Genomic DNA, 14,856 nt, shown 5'->3' on the forward strand with positions numbered 1-14,856 from the left:
ATAGCAAAAATTCACCGCTGGCCACGTTTGTTAGCAAAATATTTTTGGTGTTTAATGTCCCAGGTCACGATAGCCCACAATACCTAAACTAACTCTCAATTCTGCAGCCAACGAGTTATATCGTTCTATCGGTTTCTGTATTTTATTTTCTATTGAATAGAAGATCCCTTCGGAAGCATTATGAAGAAAATTTTTTCTGGGAAGAGTGAAGAAAATTTTTTCTGAGTAATTGGCCAGAGCAGATCAGATATAGTTTACTTGCTGCGCGCAATTGTTGTAGCGCATTGCTAGATATTGTTTTAGCAAGTAAGCTAGTCAACTAATATTCATACACACATATACCATATTTAAAAAATATCCATTTCATTTCCGTAAATTCAAACCAAAAATGTTCCATAGTGGCAAAACCATGCTCCTCGTGCAATCTGACTTCAAACAAAAGCATGGAAACGTACATTTGACATCGCCATTCTGCTTATAGTTATGTTACATATATGTACATATGCATATGTATGTATGTATGTGCCTTGAAAAGTTTTCCGCCTACGCTGTGGTGTGTAATGCTTATTGCAAAAGGCGGCAAACTTCAAATAAAAGCTCCCCACGTGAATTACTGCAATGCCACACATGAAAAGAAATGACAGCAGCGCAAATAAAATTAGTAATAGTAGGGGAAAAGTTGTAGAAGGAGAAAACGACTGCCAGGGGTATTTAAGGCTATTATGGTTGGTGATTTTAAACATTTCAGAGTTGCTCCCTGTTAGTTAATAAGTAGCAGATACGCATGAGCGATTCGATTCAAGGGCTATTTTCTTTAACCACTTTTTGTTGTTGGATAATGCCTTTGGCAAAAAAAAAGTTCAGCAGAAAAACAAGTAGTTCTATCTTCGGACGTTGAACTCTTTTAAGCTGATGATCGGTATTTATTGCTTTCAGATCACTTGTTGATGAAACTCTCTAAATAGTGGGCACGTTGACATTTAGAATTCGCATTAAATGTTATCTGGTTTTATCCTAAGAAAAAAAAAAAATTATAAACAAAATTAATGGTGAGTGAATTTTTTAAGCTCAGTCTACTCACATAAGCTTTTACATCAAGCCATTTAGTTTTGTCAAATGTTGATTCAGGAAACTATATTGAGTGTGTGGGAACACTAAAGTCTCTAACTCAATTTACAAATTGCCTCAATTAAGGCGCATGCCTGAACATAGTGTAAATCACTACTCACCAATAGGGAAGAATTATAGAAAGGATTTAGCAACGAAAGGCTGTCAAATCATCCAGAGAAAACCCACATCGTGTATGCCCTTCCGTCTGGTTACTTTGCCATTTTTATATGTATATATTTGCACCAAATATATTTTCATGCGTTGTTCATACACATACATACCGCACACCGTGGAAAACGGAATACCCTACGCATAAACATACACACGTATGAATCTATTCAGTTAAATAAATGCGCGCGTAAAAAGTACAAGTATGTGTGTGAGCAGGAGGATGTGGACGTGCCTTAACTTTGATAGGCACTGACGAGTATACATCGCATGTATGTGTGCAGTTAGATATGCCAATGAACTTAGCTGAAACGCCCCTCGATTTGTGTGCATGCCGGGCTATAATCCAAACGGAATTCTGGGAAAGGAAAGTCAAAGTGATAAGAGTTGCGTAAAATGTTGTTGCGGCAATTTTGGGTGGGTGAAAAGTCGCTGGCAACGATCTTTTGCATAAAAGTTAGACACTAAGCATTCTGCTTACGCTAGGACTCATTTGTGCCAAATTAATTCAAAGTTTTGATAACAGCAAATAAATACTAGTTTGAGGAAAGATAAATCCATTTTTTTGCGTAAAATTTTAGCGCAAATGGTTTAAAACTGTTTTATGGGCGAGCTTTACCTCCTGAGCGATTGAAATGCCGGTCAGTCTCGAGTATTTCTGTGATTTTGTCCACATTTTCGACATTATTGACATTTTCTTTAACATCAGAAATGCCTGAACGAAATCAACGAAACCAAAGTGGCACGTAATTGGCGGTAATCATCGGCATCATAATCGCTATTCACCATTTCAGCGGCCTGACTTGCATTTTCGCTTTTATCAAAAAAAAAACTGAAAAATGTATCGAAATTTCCCTTTGTTGACACCCTGTAACTCGCAACTGAATGGAACAAACAAAAAACAGGAAAAGAATTTTTAGTGTAAAATGCCACCTTGTCAACGAGCATAAACTTTCAATTGTTTGATCGATACTTTACGAGATATGCCTATCACTACCCCCATCCATCGAGAAAATAATGTATTTATATTTCCCTATACACAGCGTTTTTTTACAAGGCGGCGCAAAATTAATCACCCTATCGGAAGATTTGTAATTTTTGCGCATTGCGTCAATGTACGTTAGTCATATCTGACACTTGTGAAGTAGACAGCCGCAGTATACAACCAAAATAGTTTTTTTTTTATTTTGTAAAAAAGTCATTCGAAAACAAAATAGGATGCTTAATTTTGCGCCACCTTGTAATAATAACTATCACACAACTTAATTTATGCTTAAAAGCTGCTATTCTGCCTAGAATTTCCAAGTTGAACACAACGCTTGTGCAAAATTTGTGCCTTATTTGTTGTCATCGCTGAACTGCAACTTGCGATTGCTGCCACAATGAGCCAACTGCAACAACATACGCACGTACTATGTATGTGCATGGCGAGTTAAACTACAAAATAATAATTGCAATAACAACAAAGGCGCATCGAAAGTTGCAAAGAGTGCATTGGCAGCAACCGCTTCCATTTCCACTTCCATTTCCATATCTCCATCGCCGCCGCCTTCATCCCCACCGGTGCACCACCGGTGGACAATCAAAGCTGCAAATACACACTCGTATAATACTTTAATGCTGGCTGACAGCGCAACATGCTCGTGCTCATGTGCAGTAGCAGTAACATAGATGGTTTTTGCAGATACCCGGCGCATATTCGTGGCAAGACAAGTCAGTGGAATAGCAGATGCAACAGTTAACAACTCGATCGAGCTGGTGGCACGATGCGCAAAAATGTAAACAAAGCACAGTCAAGAGCAAAGGGGAGTTAAATGTCGAAAATAGTGCCGGTTTGTTGTTATTGCTATGGGTGCTGTTGCTGCTGCTGCCGCTGTTTGTTTTGCAAAAATTTAACCAAAACAAAGAAAGCAACAAAAGCCGTAAACAGAAATTGCATCGGTTGTTTGCCACAATACGGGCGACGGACGCCGCGTCAGAGTCAGTGTTGCAGTCAACGTTGACGTTGGCGTAGTTACGTCGTCGTCGGTTGTCGGTTGTCGGTCGTTGCTTTGTTTATTAGCGGATAGCTGTCGCTTCTTTGTTTTGTTATGTTAGTTGTTTTTGCTGCTGCTGCTGTTGCTTTTGCAACAGTTTATTCCATGACAACATTTAGCTTCTTCTTGTGTCTTTGTTTTTGTTGTTGTTTTTATGTGTGCATAAATGTGTGTTCTGTATAACATTTCGTTTTGATTTTCTTTGACTTTGGCCCATCACTGCCCATGTCACGATTACGTGGCCGCTGTTTGTTGCATTTGCGGCATTTGTTGCGTTGGATGCAATTTTCGTCGTTATTTTCCTTATTTTGTGTGAGTGCATAGAACGATAGAGACAATGATTTTGACGTGACAGTGATTTTCGTCTCGACACTTTGGTTTTTGCTATTATTGCCGCATACTAAGTGACTATTGGGAAGGAAGCAATTCGCGAAACTAAGAAGAACTTCAGATTGCATATATTTTTTTGTTGCAAAAAACAATAAATAAAATCCATAATTAGTAGAGAAGAAACGAAGTCACAGAATGTAGTGCTAATCTCCACCACGATGTTCTGCGCAAAATTCAAAGTTCTTCCCGCATAGTGGATGAAAAAAGAGTAAGAGAGGAGGATAGTAGACTCGAAGTATTCATTTACATACACACGAGCAACGTTTGAAAAGTGCGTGCAACAATAAAATCTACTTAATAGTTTGGGGTAAACCTTCTTTACTTTTCGACATAGTCTCCATTTACACTTCGTCCAACTCTGTTCTAGTTTGTTGATACCTTCCAATAATAGAATTTGTCCAATTCTGAAAAATAGCCATGCGCCTCTGCAATCACCTTTTCGTTTGAATAAAATCCTTTTCCCACCAAACATCTCTTCAAATTGCGGAACAAATAGTAGTACGAGGCAGCTGAGTCTGGAGAATATTTGTAGGTAGGATGTGAAACGAGTTGAAACCCTATTTTGCTGAGGTGCGAGCTGTTCCGTTGTCGTGATGGAAAAGGACTTTTTTGAAAATCCCTCGACTTCCTCTTTTTAAACGAATGCCAAAGGCGCTAAAGCAACACGCGTCTGGCGTACTTCTATTTGAGGTGCGAAATGAAGCGCTAAAATTTCTGCTGTAAACTGACAAAGAAAAAAAAACAGGCCTCATATAACAACGGTAACATTCTAACTATTTTTTTCCAGTACTTCTAAGACACTTAGGGTTGGTTTCTCTCGTGGCCTTAAGCCTACAAAATTGGGCGCTTAAATTAAGTTTAACTCGGAAGCGGAGCTAAACTTGCAACGAAAAAGTTTGCAGCTAATGCATTAAGTAAATATTAGGTTGAGGAAAAAGAAATCCATTATTTTTGCGTAACATTTTTGTACAAATGGTTTAAAACTGTTTCATGGTCCATTTTTAGCTTTTGGGTGATGCCACAACTATTGAAATGCCGGTCAGTCTCGATTATTTCTTCTGATTTTTTTTTAACATCAAAAATGCCTGAACAGAATCGACGCCACCAAAATTGCACGTAATTAACTGTTAACGGCACAATAAACACCATCCACAAATTTCAGTGCCTGGCTTGTATTTTCGCCTTTATCAAAGAAAAACTGTAAAGTGCACCGAATTTTCTCTTTGTTGACTTCCATTTTTGACACCCTGTAACTCACAATTGAACAAACAAAAAAGAGTAAAAGAATTTTTAGTGTGAAATGTCACCTTGTCAACGCGCATAAACTTTAAATTGATTATTCGATACCTAACGAGATATCCATCACTACAGCCATCTACCGAGAAAATAATATATTTGTTTTCCCCCAAACTAATATTAGCTATTAAGAGGGCAACATCCCATTAAAATGCCAACGATGACGCATACTCAAGCGATGCAATTTCAAGCGAAAACAACAATAGAACAACAACAACAGAACGCATTATTAAAGCAACTGAAAAAATTAATTTGCCATTTACCAAGAACTGGGACAATGCCACTTCTCGGTAGCTGGACGAGCATATGTACGTGTGCATGTATGTATATGTACACCAACATAAACAAGCAACGCTAACGCCCATACACACGAGTGCTCGTGGATCGTACTGTAAATTATGGCTTGTATCCACCACCAATGTGCGCTGCGACGATTAATTTATCATTTAATCTCGAGTTTGAGCTGGCCTCTGCTCGCCGCAATATTTACGTTGATCTTAGCATTGAGATACAAGGTGATCGACCGTGATCAACCACAGGAGATTGAAGAAGAAGCGGACATCATCCTTGCCCTACTCAACACTTGATTTTTCATTAAGTTGGCTGGAGCTCATAAGCATCATAGACTTGATGGTTGCGAGAGTCCTCTCATTACGAAAGTGTTGCCAAAAGAGGAAGCATGCACGAAGCAAATGAGAGCAAAATCGCTCAAAATAATCACAGAGTGGCACCACTAAGTGCACATTTGAAACACTACAGAGCGTATTTGTAGAGAAAATCGAGTAGGATGACTAAGTGAACATTCCAAATTGTGCGTCTGTGATCCGTGCTTGCTTCATAAAAATGCACCATCATGCACATGACCAACAACAGTTTGTTTTTGTTTGCAAAAAACTGCAGCAACATTGAGTTGGCGCGCTGTTTACGAGCGAACGCAAGCCATTGTACTCTGAACGCCAATAAAAGCGGCTGCAGAGGCAGCCGTTGTAGCTGAATTGTTTGTGCGTAACTACCATTCGGTAGAGAAGGGGTTCGAGGCCGACTGAAGGCATAAAACACCATGAATGACATGAAAACGTTTTTTTGTCGAATTGCGAATCGCCCCTCGGCGGGCAATGTCAAACCTCTGAGTATATTTCAGCTATAAAGAAGTTCTTCTTAAAAAAACATCTACTGTTCGGATACGGTATAAAAATGTAGGTTCGCTCCATTTTATGAAACAACATCAAGACACACACCACAGATTGTTAGGGAAGCTCGATTAGATAGGCAACGGAGGATATACTCCAATTTTATACATACATACATTTACATATGAGAAGGTTACTAGGGAAAATTTTAAGAAAAATACATGGATTAGTAAATTAAATGACTTAACTCATGCGGAGGACTAGTGAGAATTGTTAAGTTACAAAGGATTAGATGGCCAGGACATATTTTAATAGAATGCAAGAGAGATTACACGAGTCGAAGGTGAGAAGCGTACGAAGTCAAGGAAGAGCCACACTAAGGTGGAAAACCGATAACAGAAGACCTTTTAAAAATGGCATGCAGAAATTGTTAGCAAAAACAGCACGTCAGGACGTCAAGAACGGCGAAAAGTCGTCTTGCAGGCCAAGGCGCACAAGGAGTTGTAGCACGTAATCGCTTAATGATAATGATGATGTATGCCTTCATGTATGAAATATGTCTAATTTCCAATGATGCTGCTGCATAGATTCGGCTGAATTCGAGCAATGGGTTTACAAACTGGGCCACAGCCTGTCTGTAGCGATCCATCCTTATTAGAAAACCCTATACAAACATTAAATACATACACCGCAAAGACAAAACTAATAAAGATGAATGCAGTTTTTGAGTTGCAGCGGTTTGGCTTAACATCGCCTCAATGATGAGTCTTCTCGGCACTCGATTTTCTTGCATTTAACTTAGCTCGGTGTGTTTTTGACCGGTCATTTGATTTTTACTCTAAGCATTTTATGTTACTTTTATTGCTTTCGTTTTTGTTTTTGCACATACACAGCTCGTTCAGCAAGCGGTTGTGCACAATTCGTGGCCGATTTCAATGCATATACAGTCATGCAGTTCGTCGCTCTCTTTGGCTGATCGGTTGGTTGTGGTAAGTAAACAAAAAAAAAAAGAAAAGAAGAAAAATAAAGAAGGAGTCATCTTCAGCTTAAAATTTTTTTTTTTTTGTTTTTCTATATTCACTGCCCCTTTAGTTCTGTAATTTGTATAGCAGCACTGACCACGTCAACGTAGGAGAAATGGTTATGTTTTTGTATCATCGAGGTTGCTGGGAGTGCTTTGGGGATGAGTAAGAACGTAAATTTTTTAAATGAAATCGTAATACCTGAGCCTCTTCGCGTCTATTTGTGGAAGAAGAAGTATCATCAAAAGTTTTTATTCTCAATTTTGCCACTGTGGGAGGGAAAGCAGTAGAAATATAAATTCGAGCTCGAAAGCGATAGAGGAAACATTTTGCCTAATAATAAGATTATGTTTTAAAGGCCTAAAACTATTAATTTTTCGCAATACCTCACTGATGGAATACAAAAGCACTTTTTATAAAATACCAAGTTGTAAATTAATTGGTCTCATACACCTTCTTTCTATGCCTGGATTATGGTAAGCTCAATAGCCTAAATAATCTTGAAACCAAAAGATTTATGTGTTAATAGGGTAAGTGTTTTTGGTGTGATCTCTTTCCTTGATTTTGGTATTAGCTTTTTTTCATTATAGAGAGAAACAAATTCTTTTCAACACTTTTGCAAGTCATCCGCGAAAATGTGCACTATTATTTTCTTCGAACACAGACAGATTTCGTTCCGCGAATTAACGAATATCAACGTCTGTTGCTGCTGCTATTGTGTAAAAAGCGTAGGCCCGACGCGCGCTCTAGAGCTGATCAGGGTACGCTCTCAGTTCCTTCTCAGTCGGGTACTGCATATAAAAAGTATCTATTAGGTAAGAAACAATGTGTCCATATTCATGCTATCTGTAACAGTCAAGCTTCGGCTCGGGGACGAAGTGAAAAATTGTTGCTGGCATCATGTTGCGCGGTAATTTCACGGCGTGAACTGCTTACTACTTTGCCGTGATATACATACGAAATTTCAGGCATATTTCACGGCAATGCAATTTGTAGGACTTTCGACAGCCATTTCACGTGAAACGCCAACTTAGTAATATGCTTTAGAGAAAAACTCTGCTTGCATTTTAAATTCTAAGACAATTATGATCTCGGAAGCACAGGTTCTATCAGATTTCGAACTACTGAAATACCTCCTAAATATACGATATTACCCTTTCTGTTTCAGGGGATTCAGAGTAAAACTATGCAGCTTTACAGTTTTCAGAATTTTCTAATACGGGGTTAGGGGTGGTCAGAGGGCCGAAAAATAATGATTTTCAATACTTTTTTTTTTGGTAGTCAATTGCTTTATTTTACAAAAAAAAAACATAGCATTAATACATATAATGTTTCGACTATTAGTTTTATTAATAGATAATCTTAACCTGATCGAAGCTTGTTTTTTACTTTTTCCAAATTAACTATATGGTGGCCTCAGGAAATATTTTTCAGATTTTCGAGAAAAAACCGACAAGTAATTGTTAAAAAAAAATCGAAAATTTCGAAAAAAAAACCTTCGACAATTAATTCTTAAAAAAAAATCGAAATTTTTGAAAAAAAATTCATGCGATCAGGCATGATTTTTTTATGTTTTTCAAAATCAGTATAAATTTTATTGAAGTCCACCGAGTGGTTTTTAAGTTACAGTGATCACTAGTTTAAATAACTTACGTTTTGAGAAAAACGCATTTTAAGTTTTGCTATCGTCGGTTACTTGCAGCTACTTGCTCTCGAACGCTCCGGAGTACCCGAGCGCCCATTGTTAATTGTTGAATAACTCGAAAAGTATTTGTCGGATTGACTTCAAATTTTTACACAATATTTTTTTAGATATTATACGTACTTTAAGAAGATGTAAAAAAAAATTCAATTTTTTGAAAATTCTGACTACCTCTAACCCCTTACGTCATTATAAAAAAAACAAGCATCTATGGTAAAGGTTGAGAAAAACGGCTTCACTAAGTAAAAGTAGAGACATATTTTCTTCTAATGAGATACTGTTAGTAGATCTCGCCATGAATTTTGCTACACAGCATAAAAGAAGAGCTTCTTGTGATAATTTCTGCATACTTATCTAAATTCATGTTTGTTTTTGACTATGACATTATCGAAGTAAGCGATATTTACCAAATTCCTAGTCTCAATACATATGCCCTTCTCATGCCATGCCACAACTTCAAAGAGTCAGTGAGTCGGCATTAGTAAAATGAGCGATTTTCAAAATGGAATATATCTCAGAAATTACTTGACACAACTTTTTCAATTTCCACTGGTGATTAGAATAATTACGTGCATTTACATACCAAACCTCATACCTTTATGTGAAATCAAAACGAAGTGATGATACTGACGAAAGCACGCCGAAACGCTTCGTGTAAATGCATATACATACGTACACTCGTATGTTCTTGGCCTGCCGTACTTGGCTGTGTCGTGCGTCTTGATTTTTAATGTGCAGGGATTTTTTACAACCCAGTTTGATCTTCACGCAATGGTATTAATGACCGGCCTCGACCCCAGCTCGGCTTATTGGCATCAGCAAAACAAAAACAAAAAAAAAAATAAAAATGCTGAAAAATGGTCTGCTTGCTTTATGGCAGTTCTTTGTTCGTCTTTGACGATGCACAGAGAAAAAGAAGTGATCGTAAAATTAGAAGAACAAAACAAAAACATGTAAACTTTAAGGTATGAGAAATAAATGAGAGGAGCGCTAGAATTCCGGATAATACGAATGCGCAGGGAACATATGGTAAGAATACATATATATGGCTGGACGCAAAGAAGTGTCACGTATGCCTATGTATGTGTATAAATATGTGTATGCATGTATGGGTAGGTGAATAATAACGCATTACTGGAGATGTTGAAAAAATATGAATGCGTACGATTTTTTATTTCAAAATTTGTATTGTTTACAAAGCTATGCAAGTATGTACGCATGTATTTCACTTCGAAATGCCAGCAACGGTCTCAATGTGTACAGACAAATGGTTTTTTTATTTGTGTCGTTGATTCTTATTCTTCAACCGCAGCAGTAGTGGGCGTCGGTGTATCTGGAGTGCTTTGACTCTTCTCTTCGTGATTCACGTTCCTTCAGTTCTTTCTTTTGGCATGCAACTCTTTTAGTTACTGTTGTTGTAGGCGATTAAAAATTCGTAACTCTGAACTCTGTTTATGAAGGAGCGCCGTCGACTTGGAGCGAATGCCTGCTTTTTTGCGGTTGATGAAGGTAGGTAGCGGTTTCGGCGACAATGCGTGACGCATTCATCGGCATCCATATGCGAGGCAAGTGGCAATGCATTTATTGGGGAATACACTACCGTTATACAACAGTATACTCCAATCGTACACACACACTTATGCACACACATATACGGATTTTTAATACTGTGTATGGACCTCGACCTTAGTTAGATTAATTATGACTTCTTCGCGAGCAAGCGATCAGTCTATTGACTTTATGTTTCTTCGCATTGAGTTGCGATGTGTTAGCGACATGCATACATACTTACAAGGTGACGCAAAATTAATAATCAGTTTGTTTTTGAGAAATTTTTTGCTAAATAAAGAAAATTGATTTTAAGTGATGGCAAATTTTATTTTGATCTCTACGCACTCCATTGCTTGCCTGTTTGTTGTATACTGCAGCTGTCTCATTTAGCAAAAATTATAAATCTACTGGGTGATTAATTTTGCGCCACCTGTTGGTTATCAACACTTCATATATCATTAGTAAACAGTCGACAAGGACGATTGCCCATCGACTTTAATGGTTGCCCACAGCATTAAAAAGGCGGTGCCTAACATTGACAATGCGCTCGTATGCGCTCTTTGTTAAATAAATTCTATTATTACGAATTTTATTTTATTTTGAATTTTATTAATTAATTGATTTATTATTATGAATTTTATTAAGATGGAGGAATAATTTTTTTTAATTTTTATTTTTATCCGGAAAATCGATACGGCGGTACGAGAGTTTCAAATTGAACTCCGTTCAATCCCTACCCTTAATATAAAACTTTTGCATATGGGAACACACAAAAATGTCTATAAATATAAATGTTATGACTTACATACTCGTACATATGTACATGAATAATGGGTCAGAATTTGATGTTTTTTTATTTGACTTACCTGAAAAGAAAGGAAAAGAATGAAATTATTCACTTATTTCGTATAATATTATATTAAATGTTTATAATTGAAATAGAATTTTTATTATTATACTTAAGAATTGCATAAAGTATATGTACATACATACATACATACATCAATGGTCATTAAAATAGGTACGCTGCCTTTATCTACCGTTTTTCTTGTGCCTCTCGGAAAAATGTAAAGCTATTTATTATTGATATTTCCCTTTTTTTATAAATAGCGTCACTCTTTCATTGTGAATTTAAAAGACCTGTTATATTTCCCATTTGGGGAAAAAGAAATTCATTGCTTTTGCATAAAATTTATTCGCAAATTGTTTACAACTGTTTTATGGTCGATCTTTGGCTTCTGGTCGATGTTACGAGTACTGACATTCCGGTTAACTTCGATTATTTCTGTGATTTTATCGATATTTTCTTTAACATCAAAAATACCTGAACGGAATCGACGAAGGGAGAGTATTGAGATCCCATGACTAACTGCGGTCTGCTCCTGGAAAGATGGGCTTCGCGCCAACTCAGCGAGCGTTGAGCAAGTACGAGTACACAAACTTGTAAGGTTACGAGATCCTTCTGGCCACGTGTGGATCGGGGACGCTCGTGCGAGCTTCTGAGGTTGACAAAATATCAGCTCTCGAATCTCGTGGGTTTTTTTCACAGTACACTACGCGCAAGGAATGCGTGCTGTGAGACTTGGAGTTCTTTTTGCGTTGGATGTATGGAGGATGAGATGGAATCATCTCAGCACCCTCTCCTTAGCTGCCCTGCTCTGGCGGGGTTAAGATCCAGGCATCTTTGGGCTTACTTCTTTGCTACGCCTGCTGATATAGCTGGCGTTGACATTAAAAATCTGATGAATTTCATCAGCAGCACAAAGGTGTTGACGCAAATGTAGTACAGTCATCGTTCATAGTACACACACTCTAAACCACCCTCTTAATCATCTCTCCACCACCTCACCCCGCCCTCTCCTTTCTTCCCACTGGTTTTCTCTTTCACCTCATCTTCTTCATAATGGTATCACAAAGGACGAATCGGTTTATCTTCGTCCAAGTGCTCATTCCTTGGGCAACCATTCCGACCTCACCTAACCCCAAACTAATATATTACCAATCCCATAGTTCTTAAGTTCCATTAGGATATAGATTTCATAGGGAAAATAGAAGCTTGCAGAAAAGCAAGCAACCTGCTCGAAAAGCACAACAATTAGATCCGAAGAAAACATGAATTATGGCGCTCAATTCCATTTGCTCCCTCGCAATTTCTATCAGAACTTTCTCGTATGACCTCCATCATTTTTGCCATGCGTACCCAGTATTAGTTGCATGGAAAAACATTCAGTCATTTTTGCACTCTTCTATTCTCGTACTTTTCTTCATTCTCTTCTGCCATTGTTTTTTTACTTTATTGATCATTGCAGTTGTTCGTATCTTCCTTGAGCGCATATTTTGTTGTGCGCGGCTATGTCTATGCGCTCCCTTGCCTGAGACACATTGCGTCTGCGTATTAACTTTATACATATGTGCCGCGGATTGAATTGAGGAGAAATAAGTAGCACATTTATATATCTACGTATACGAGTATGTGCACATCCACACATTTGTATTCATGCTTTATTGTGCGTAGAATATCCGATTAATTTCATTTGATATGAAATTTTGGTGGCATCGATAATGTCAACAACGTCTATTTCACAATGGAATTAACTGCAAAGGAAGAAGTTGGCCAATCAGTTATGCCTATTTGGGTTTGTTTGCAAGTCTGATCGAGCCTCTTTTTCTTTCTGTTTATCCGGTTCTAAATGCGTTGAATCGACAGCGAATAACAAAAAACAAGTACAAATGCGTTGTTGATTGTCCTCTGCAGTCGCTGCTAGATTTTTTTAATTTTTATTTTTTGCTATTTTTTATCGTATTCTTACGTTCTCCGTTCGTGTTCTGTGTATCTACGCTTTAGTGCAAGGCGCTCCCTCATACCACACATCCATCGGAAACTTCATTTTAGTCATTTCAACTACTACATACATACATATGTGTACGTGCATATGAACATAATATGAGCTCACATACATACATACATACGATATGCTTTGGAATAGCTCGCAAACTTCGTTTTACTCATATTTGCGTTCCGCTTTCGCATTATTCCACTGCATATTGCTTTGGGTGTTGTTGTTTGTGTTGTTGGCGTCAATAACTTCAGCAGTGCATTTGTTTTGAATCGTGTTTTGTTTTGGTACACGTATTTCTTCGGGATTCTCTATTTTGTTCCACTCATTCTCACTGTGCCATTGCACTACCTCACCCCTCGTGCCCGCCTCATGTCAAATTGCAATCAACAACCACCGCTGCATATTAATTTTCCGGCTTTTCTGGTTGGTGGTCTCCCTCTTCACTCGCATTCTTTCTCATTATTCCTCCACTTGTGCTCCGCTTTGCTCGCTGCTTGCGGTAAGTGCTGATGGTTGTGGTAGCTCTGCATTTTCTGCTTCCTCTATAAAGTTGAATGCTTACATACATATATACATACTTACATATGTATGCACTTATATATGTATATGTATTTATCTGCTTGTCGCCCCTTTTTATATGCCTTGGTATTCCAGTTTTCAGTGTTTTGTTTTACGAATACGCTGCTCTGTCTTGTTTTTATGTCCGCTGCAGTTCTTTCTGTCTTTCTGCTTAGCGCTTCTCTTGCTTGACGCTAACTTATGTTCCGTCGTAGATTGCGACATTATCGTCCACTTGTGCCTCTCCTTCTGTTTTGTTGATTTTGTTGTAAGCCGGTTACCCGGCCGGCGTTTGCGGTGGTTGTTTTGGCACTGCTGTTGAGATTGTCCTGTTGATGTTTTCAGTTCGCTCACCTCCAGCGCCATTGCTCCGGCGTTTCATTCGCCTTTGTTTGGGTATGTTTTCATCTGACGCTGTTTCTGTTGCTGTTGCTATTGCTGCCGCTGCCAGTCTTCTTTAACATACTCGTATATGGTTGTTGTTACTTTGTTTACAAATGCAGCTGCGGTGCGGTACACTCAGCTGTGACGTCACTATCGAAGGGCATTCACTTTGTGCCTTTGTTTTGATGTTTTTCTTCTGTGCGATGTCCTCGTTGCTGCTGCAATTCTAGCTGCTGGTAGCAGTGCACTTTCGATGTGTTTGGTTGATTGCGTTCTGTTGTGCTGCCCATATGCTGTGGCATTCTACGATGGACGGACGGCAGGCGAAACAAGCTGGCGAGTTAGCGTGCAAGTGATTGTTTTTGTATAAAGGTAGAAAATAAACGTTTACCTTTTAACGGCTTTTTTATTTTTCATCTATTTGGGTACATATGCACGAACCTATAATATATATGTATATATGTATATTAGGCCGGGTTGATTTGTGGGGAGGCAAAAAAATCGCCCATTGCTCTGTGAAAATCATATTCTAGGGATCAAAATAAGAAACTTTGCCGAAGGAACAATACCTCTAAAACGAATACTGATACCCCCCAATTTGGGTCGAACTTTTAGTGTCTTTTGTGGGGAGGCAAAAAAATCGCCCATTGCTCTGTGAAAATCATATTC

At 38.2% G+C, this 14,856-nt stretch overlaps 1 protein-coding gene across 1 annotated transcript in view; it reads right to left on the bottom strand.

Annotated features, from left to right (window-relative positions):
- The window catches only part of LOC129244037 (zinc finger protein 704-like), a 52,682-nt gene extending 38,513 nt beyond the window's left edge, over positions 1 to 14,169 (bottom strand). The window contains exon 1 of the mRNA XM_054881668.1: positions 14,158 to 14,169. Coding sequence (XP_054737643.1) covers positions 14,158 to 14,169 — 12 coding nt within the window. The remainder of the gene's footprint in view (positions 1 to 14,157) is intronic.
- Positions 14,170 to 14,856: the final 687 nt, after the last annotated feature.

The sequence above is a fragment of the Anastrepha obliqua genome, chromosome 1, assembly GCF_027943255.1.
Source record: "Anastrepha obliqua isolate idAnaObli1 chromosome 1, idAnaObli1_1.0, whole genome shotgun sequence".
Taxonomy (NCBI): Eukaryota; Metazoa; Arthropoda; class Insecta; order Diptera; family Tephritidae; genus Anastrepha; species Anastrepha obliqua.